The sequence below is a fragment of the Osmerus eperlanus genome, chromosome 19 (genome assembly GCF_963692335.1).
Source record: "Osmerus eperlanus chromosome 19, fOsmEpe2.1, whole genome shotgun sequence".
Lineage (NCBI taxonomy): Eukaryota > Metazoa > Chordata > Actinopteri > Osmeriformes > Osmeridae > Osmerus > Osmerus eperlanus.
The window spans coordinates 7,224,669-7,233,297 of record NC_085036.1 but is presented as its reverse complement, the minus strand read 5'-3'; the positions used below and the strand labels follow the sequence as shown (position 1 = coordinate 7,233,297).

Genomic DNA, 8,629 nt, shown 5'->3' with positions numbered 1-8,629 from the left:
CTAAACATCCGACAAACTAGTTGTTGCCTAAGTGTTAACTTCTGAACTCCTGCATAATCATCTCCTCGTGCTTAGGTAATCATTAATGATCATAAACAGTGATTATATGACCACGTTTCATTTATATATTTGAACCAACCTTCCTAAGAAGCGTGGCCTCAGACAAGCAGCCAAGGAAACCCAGGGAGTACTGAAAATGGACCAGGATCCAAGCAGGCCGACATGGAGCAGGCAGATAGAGTTCACCCTGGCTGGGATAGGCTGTGCTGTAGGCCTGGGCAACGTCTGGAGGTTCCCTTACCTGTGTTACAGAAGTGGAGGAGGTGAGACAAGTTCTTAAAGAGACTGAAGGGCTCTGTAATAAGTCTATATACCATGCATTCATTATCATTTGCAAAATATGCAACAAAAAAAACATGTTAAAGAGAATTATGTGTTCAGTATATGGGTACCATATCTTGTGCTGCTTCGTGTTTTATCTGTGAACATTTTGTGCGCCATTTTTGGAAGAACAAGTTCAATTTCCAGTTTACAGTCCCCTTACACACCTGTTGATTGTAAAACGGAATGAGCTCCACATGTGAGTGGTGGTAGCTGAGTGTGTTGGAAACATCCTTAAAGCTTGGTTCTCTTTTACGTGAGGTGACTGGGGACGCTGTCTGTGGGATAACTCACACGTTTTCTCTGTGAAATGTTACGGCGGTGGCCCACAGACAAATAGTTTGTATCTCGATTTGTGTAACCTTTCCTGTAGATGTTCATTAGTGACCTTGTTTGTGATCTTTGCTGTAAGGTGCGTTCCTGGTCCCCTACCTGCTGATGCTGGTGCTTCTAGGGATTCCTCTGCTCTACATTGAGTTGACTGTGGGACAGTACATGAGGAGAGGGCCTGTTCAAGCCATGGCTAAAGTCTGCCCGCTGTTCAAAGGTACATGGCTGGTAGTCACAAAGAATTTACATCACCTCTGTACTGTAAAGAGAAGTTATAGTACATGGTGTTGTTTACCTTCAGGAGTGGGCCTGGCGACGGTTGCCATCTCCTTCATCATGTGTACATACTACAACATCATCATCACCTGGGCCCTGTACTACCTCTTCAGTTCCTTCCAGAGCCCACTACCCTGGCAGAACTGCAACAACACCTGGAACTTGGACAACTGTACTGACCAAGCGTCCAACTCTAGCTCACAATCTTCCACTGCCAGCCAGCAGTTTTTCAAGTAGGTCTCACTGAGGCCCGCCTGGATATCATCACTGTCCAACATTATGGACAAATATAAAATAACTTCAGACACAGAATGGGAACCTGGCTAGTTGTGGTAGGAAGAATAGAGATGCTTCAATCAAGAGGACATAGAGGGCAGAAACTGGATTTCCTGGAATGCAGGATCAACTCTGCTGTTAATTATTTGCAGGAAGACAGGACACTGCATACTTGCATGATTCATTATAATGAATTCGAATTTTGGGAACGGTTGGTAGGATTGTCTTTATATGAGGTCAGTCAGAGTCAGCAGATCCAAAATGCTTTCTAAATGCTGTTCTGTGTTTTTTTCAAATCAATCATGACATCACATTTGCCTCATGCCATTCTCTTGACAACAAAAATGATTGTAAAATCACTCACGGTCCAATGGTGACCCTTTTTTTCCAGGTTCAAGGTCCATAACATGATAACTAAATTTGAATTAGAACAAGATTGTGTGGAACCAGAGAAGCAGCTTCACGATCTTGATTGTTTCTAATTTGAAGAAGACTGAAAAGAGCTTCACGCTCCCTGTGTGTGTCGAAAGGGCCCTGAGGATTAACCAGAGACCTTGTGCTTCGCTGTAGCTACAGGATGCTGCAGCTGACCGGGGGGGTGGAGGAGACGGGGACAATGAGATGGGAACTCTTCCTTCTCCTTCTGCTGTCCTGGATCCTCATCTACCTCTGCATCTTCAAGGGGGTCAAGTCAACTGGCAAGGTAAGGAGAGAAAGAGAATTGCCAAGAGAAGAGCCTCACACTCATTTGTGTAGTATATAAATATCTAGAACATATCTGTGTGGGTATGTGTGTGTGTGTGTCCAGGTGGTGTACTTCACAGCACTTTTTCCGTATGTCATCCTGGTGGCTCTGTTAATAAACAACGTCCAGCTTCCTGGAGCAATGGATGGCATCCTCTTCTTCATCGTGCCTGAGTGGGAAAAGCTGAAGTCTGTGGAGGTAAAACAGGAAGTAATAGGCCACAAAAGAATGGACAGAGAAGTGGATGGAGGGAGGGAGAGGCAACAATTGGAAGTGTAGAGTATATGTGGGTGAAGGGGCAAGAGTGATGAAGCAGTTAAGGATGTAGACGTGTCGTTGTGTGATGAGGAGTTAGATGAAGTAACTGTCGAGCTGTAAGAGGTATGGTAAGCGGTGATATCCCATATACATTGGTAGTATGGAAAGCTGTTGTTGTGTTTCAGGTGTGGGTTAACGCTGCTGCCCAGATCTTCAACTCCATAGGAATAGGCTTCGGCTCTCTCATGGCCATGTCTAGCTACAACTCCTTCAACAACAATATCTTAAAGTAAGCCGCTACAATCACTTCCGCAATGATCCTTCTTGCCGTGATTTTGATGTGTGAAGAAGCTACTTTGACATTAGTAACACTGTGCTCTCTCACCACAGAGATACCCTAGCTATAGCCATTACCAACTCGCTGACCAGCATACTTGCAGGCTTTGTTATTTTCTCAGCCTTTGGCTACATGTCTTTTCTACAGAACGTACCAGTCAGCGAATTGGCCGTGGATGGTGAGTTAGTCACAGATTCAAAATCTCAGATGACTCTGAAGACCTTTGACTTAACAGTGCTTTTTTTTTTTACCTTGTCCATGTTCGGGCTTCTAGGACCAGGGCTGGTGTTTGTGGTTTACCCACAAGCCTTTCTGACGATGCCAGTGGCTCCACTCTGGGCTAGCCTGTTTTTCTTCATGCTGTTGTGCCTTGGGTTGGACAGCCAGGTGTGGAACTCACTCGAACTTAATGACCTTTCGCGTTCAGATTTGTAAAAGACCTGTCCTGCAGAATAAGTCACAGGTACAAAACATCCTCATCAAAAGTCTTAATTCAAGAGGGATGTTGTGGTTATTTGCCAGTTTGCCATGGTGGAGGTCATGGTGACCAGTCTGATGGATGGTTTTGGCCAGTCCCTGATGAAATACCTCAGGCAGAAGGAGCTGCTGGTTCTAGTGGTCTGCTTTACTGCCTTCCTCCTGGGGATCCCTCATGTCATGCAGGTACACATAACCGACCACTGTGTACGGCACCCTATCATTACCATAGCTGCATCCATCTACATGCTGAAGGGTCTGTCTGTGCAGGTGGGGATCTATGTCTTCCAGCTGATGGACCACTACACAGCCATAGTGTCCATCATGTTCCTCGCCTTTTTCGAGGTCGTGGCTACCTGCTGGATATATGGTAAGAGCTGCCATGTGTCTCCATGGAAATGTATGACCCAAAGGAATTTGGAGGCGGAGAAAAAAACACGGTTATTGTGTATTCTTGAAGGGGTGAAGAGACTTTCTGACAATTTAGAGGAGATGACTGGAAATAAACCCAACATCTTCTTCAAAGTGTGCTGGACAGTGGTTTCTCCTCTTCTGGTTACGGTGAGTCATCCTATCAACATTTGACTAGCAACTAGCAAAAGGTGACATTGCCTGCTTAAAACCCCCTTGAATCCTCTTGGTTTTCAACAGGTGATCCTGATTTTCTCCATCATCCAGTTTAAACCTGCCCGCTATGAGGGCTACGTGTACCCACCATGGGCTCAGGGGATTGGCTGGGTCATTGCCATGGCGTCTATCATCTGGATTCCTCTTGGAGCTATTCACACTCTGTGGGTCCTTCCGGGCTCCTTCATGCAGGTAAAATAGTCCACGGCCTCCGTGTCTGCCACTCTTTCAATGTCTCATCTCTTTATTTCCATAAACTCACGGATCGAACATTTAAACATTAACAGGAGATAAATGATTCATTTACTGAGAGAACACCAGCTGTCTGACGATGCGCTTGTCTTTCCCCACACCAGAGATTGAAAAGTTCAATAACGCCCTTTGCGCTCCACGAGAAGTCGGATATGCCTCACTACCTGGAGAGTGCAGGGGAGACGTACCCAAACGTAGCCATCATGAGTTCCATTATCCCTATCCCCGAGAAGCCTTCCATCCAGACTAATCTCTGACAGCCCCTCAGCTGGCATCTTACAGGCCTCTGTGCCTGGGACCATGACACACTTGACACTCACTGCCATGGCAACAGATTATGGTCTAGGTGTCCTCATGGGCACTGTGGAAATGGCCTTCCGGTTGAATTCTCTTCTTAACCCTTGTGTTATCTTCGGGTCATTCTGACCCATCAGTCATTGTGACCCACCGTCGTATTGCGACAAATTTACCTCATACAAAAACAAAGTGAAGCATTTTCTTTTAACTGTCGGGCTGTGTCAGACCCCCCACATTGGAATGGTTAAAAGAAAATTATTTGTATTTGTTTTTGTATTGGGTAAAATTGGGTAAACACAACGATGGTTCGTTATGAACCTTTGGGTCATGTGACCCGAAGGCAGCACGAGGGTTAAAATATATTCATTTTGCAGATGCTTTTATCCAAAGTGACTTACAGTGGGGGAGATTTGAACCTTTGACCTCCTGATCTGCAGCCTTTCGCTCTAACCCCTGAGTTGTATATATCCCCATCACCACTGTTCTTGGCCAATTGATGGCTCCACTGCTAAGTCTGCTGCCAGTTCACTGATTCTGATGGATTATAGTCCATGTTGGACTTGGATTTCTTTGCAATTATATCTAAACAAATTATTAGAATAAAATACTTAGAATATTGGATCTGTGTTTATTATCTATTATTTCATTGTGGGGAGGGGGGACTGAGGAGCAGTAGGTAGACATAGAAATGTGTTCATGTTGCACTGTCATGGATTTTGGTGTGTTTATTTCACATCAGAAGATAGTGTACAATACTTTTCGAATAGACTGAATCGACTGCAGTCAATAACTGGGAGCAGACTTATTGGGTGTGCTCAAGCCTTCGGCGAGAGCACAACCTTTGTTCTCTCACATATATATTTATTTATTATTGTGAGAATGCTGTTAAGCATTCTCACTATTGCTTTTCAACTTCAGTTCTTCCGCCGTTTTTTGGCCTTTAACTCGTTCTGCATACTTTAACCGATTCCTACAACTTTTGTATCAAAACGTTCAGCTCCTTCAGGAGATGATGGCTATGACTTTTGGTATTTCTCACTTTTATACTTTTTAAGACATTAAGGTTTTTGTGCAAATTATTCTCCCATTAAAAGTAATGGTAAATCTTTTAAAATCATTAAAAAGCTTCCTCCTCTTTCAAACGTAACTACTTCAGCTTACTTTCAGCTAGAGACACCATTCAACCTTTAAAATGTTCACAAGACATTCAGCTATTCCCAAATGATTCAGCTTTTTCAAATGTTCAGCCAATTTTGAATTATGACAGTTTGAAATACATTAAAATGTTTGCTCCTTCTTGATTTTTATGAATGAGCAGCAAGCAGAGTTGCACACTCTGCTTGCTGCTCTTTTTCTGATATTCAACTAATTTGTCAAACAAATTCCTCTAACGTTCATATAGTTTAACTTACAGAAACAAGTTATACCTTAAAATGTAGGAAAAATGGTCCTCTTTCAGCCAATGTAACTACTAAAGAGCTCACATTTACAGATTTTCAGCTATGAGCCTTGAAGCGAGAGCAGCCTTTCAAATTCTCTCACTAACTTCAATGGAGAGGTGAGTAAAATAAGTCAGAGAAAGCAAGAAGGAACAAGATTTTGAAACTGGGGATAGAGTCGTATTTCTGACCGCACAGACATATAAAGGACATCTCTGGTTTCGGCAGAGTCTTGGGTCTCGGAAAATATCCTTATATTTTGGATTGGACGTATAGTTTTGCGTCTAGGTCAACTTGTTTGAGGTGTGGATGCTAGGTAAATGTTCTTTTTTCTCTCTGCCTAGCTCGTTAGCTATCACAGCTGCGCCATCACCGTGGCAACCAAACAAACAAGCACCAGGAAAGCAAAAGGAACACGTTTTTGAAACTGCAGGTAGAGTCGTATTTCTGACTGCACAGACATATAAAGAATATCTCTGGTTTCGGCAGAGTCTTGGGTCTCGGAAAATATCCTTATATTTTGGATTGGACGTACAGTTTTGCGTCTAGGTTATCTTGTTTGAGGTGTGGATTCTAGCTACATTAGTTATTCTCTCTGCCCTCAGCGCGTTAGCAATCATAGCTGCACCATCACCGTAACGACAGACACGCACCACTCAGTCTCTCACACAGGTGATTGGTACGTTTACTTGACCATGAGAAACACGATTACTAGCAATTGTCGGTTTATGCCAATAATACGATTACTCCGTTTACATGTGTAATTAGTTATGCGATTACTCAATAAACGCGTCTACATGATTCTTTTTTATTAATCGTTGTATGCTCCACGGACAAAACTTGCACCATCATCCTTCTGCAACAAAGTGTCGCCGTGTCTTCCTGTATCGGCTCTACTGCTGTATGTTTCATTCCATCAACACATTGAATCCTACTAAGAAAGCCGAGTAAACGCACTCAATGGTAGGCTACATCTGCTACTGCTATTACTATCCCAACTATATTTTCAGCTGTTAAAACGATAATATTCTTGTTCCGACTAGCTAGCCTACTTCTTCTGTTTAACAGTTCAGCTTTCAGCTTCTCCCGCATTGTAGGCTATTTTAGCTCTTAGCTTTGTTAAGATGATGCAGATGATGCAGTTCAGCTTCCACACTGCCTCTTTTGTGTCACTCACACATTTTTGAAATTCATTTCAGCTTGCGGGTATTTTCTCATTTCTCACTTTTATACTTTTTAAAATATAAAGGTTTTTGTGCAAATTATTCTCCCTTTAAAAGTAATGGTAAATCCTTTCAAATCATTGTTGGAATGCTGCTCCAGCCCCTTTCAAAAATACCTTTCGGTTGCTTTGAAGCTTCAGCTTATAACTTTCTACTAAATTTTCACTATTTTCAGCTTTTTTAGCATGGTCAGCTATCCCCATTCAGGTTTTCAGCATTCTCACTGCTGTTTCGCAGGAACAGCCTTTTCTAGTTTATTATTTATTTTCGCCCCCCTAAAACTCAGTCAATATTTTGCCTACATACACAACGGCGGTGTCAAAAGGTTCGTCTTGGTAGCGATTGCGTTGCTTCTATTGGAATTTACGTTCCGTTGCATGGTTTGGGCTTAAGTTAAGTTTTTGTGGCGAAAAGTGAAGCTAACGGTGGCTAATTTGCTAGCCACAGTCACTGACGTTACTAACGTCACTACGTCACTAACGTCACGAAAACACGCGTGACTACCTGTAGCAGAACATTCGTTTTGCATCTGTTAACTTGGGGGATAGCTAGGCTAACTATAGCTTTACTGCAAGGCAGCTGCAGGAACGCCACAAGCAAAGAGGCCAGGGTGATAACTATTTACTCATTTTACTTTGTGATATGACACACAATTGTGATGTGTAATGTACAATATTAGCTGATATTATTAGGAAGTAAGCCCACATCTACTTTCGGAAACGGTAGTCTACTATTTCACTGAAATATTAGCATCATGACATTAGCCTCTGTTGCCCGGGCAACACATACTACAGTGGTCTATGATGTATCTGTTTTCAATCGTTAAAATAAACATTCCTCACATATACATTTTCGTTGTAGGATTTATTCTGACATTAGTAAACGATTTGTTGGTGAAATTACCATTACCTGTGGTTTCAAACCAGTGTAGCTCACTGCAACGCTGTAGCTTACGCGAGACCCGACAAAAACATCTAACTTACACAGCTGTTTAGGAAGTCAAACGGCGACAGAACATGTTCGGCACTCCCCTTACTTAAATCAAAAGTCTATCTACAGTAACTACTAACCTGAACTTCATTGCCACAGCCTAAACGTTGTCAATCTGTTCATGAAAATAATTAATTTCAGCTTAAACCGTACAACGGAATGTTAAATCCAATTCAACCAACGCAATCGCTACCAAGACGAACACAGCAGTAGTCTAGTACTGTACCGTAGTAGTACAATTTACCGGGGCAGCTTCTCCACACAGGGCTATATCGCATTTTGCGTTGTTACCTTACAATGATCGCTACCAGTGAGCTTTTTATGAATGAGCGATTTTCCACTAAATAAATGTCAAGCTTATTTACGTTTTGGGGGGCATATTTTCAGTTAGCAGATGGTACTGTTTGAATCGCGATTCCATCTTCTACTGCCGGGTAACGTCGTAGAATAATCTTCAAAGGGGGTTCTTTATTAATGAATGAATGCAATGAGTAAGCTAAATGCATGAAAATATCACGAGAAGGGGGAAACTTAAAAGGACGTTTAAGTCATAGAGATTAGGTCAATTTGTACACCGGTCTGCCAAATGTATTCGTTTTGATTCAACGATGAGGCTGCCTCTTGCAGGAGAAATTAGAAGACATCCATTTCATTCTACACTTCACTCGTATTTTCAGTTGTAAATGAGCAGCAAAAAAAATGCTTTTAAATCTATGTCATC

The 8,629-nt window shown here is 42.4% G+C and overlaps 1 protein-coding gene across 1 annotated transcript; it reads left to right on the top strand.

The window, feature by feature from the left end:
* The first annotated feature begins 161 nt into the window (after nt 1–161).
* Nucleotides 162–4,349, top strand: si:ch211-283g2.1 (sodium- and chloride-dependent GABA transporter ine). Its single transcript, XM_062485295.1, has 13 exons — nt 162–323; nt 794–928; nt 1,013–1,220; nt 1,834–1,966; nt 2,072–2,206; nt 2,452–2,555; nt 2,657–2,781; nt 2,878–2,990; nt 3,126–3,266; nt 3,351–3,450; nt 3,541–3,641; nt 3,732–3,899; nt 4,064–4,349. The coding sequence occupies exons 1-13, from the start codon at nt 197–199 to the stop codon at nt 4,214–4,216; spliced, it is 1,743 nt and encodes a 580-aa protein (XP_062341279.1). The 5' UTR covers nt 162–196; the 3' UTR covers nt 4,217–4,349.
* Nucleotides 4,350–8,629: the final 4,280 nt, after the last annotated feature.

Excerpts from the sequence above, each read along its gene's own strand:
- si:ch211-283g2.1 (XM_062485295.1), top strand. The coding sequence starts at position 197 with ATGGACCAGGATCCAAGCAGGCCGACATGGAGCAGGCAGATAGAGTTC. Across the intron at positions 1,221-1,833 it reads GCCAGCCAGCAGTTTTTCAA|CTACAGGATGCTGCAGCTGA; the intron begins GTAGGTCTCACT and ends GCTTCGCTGTAG. Across the intron at positions 3,267-3,350 it reads GGATCCCTCATGTCATGCAG|GTGGGGATCTATGTCTTCCA; the intron begins GTACACATAACC and ends CTGTCTGTGCAG.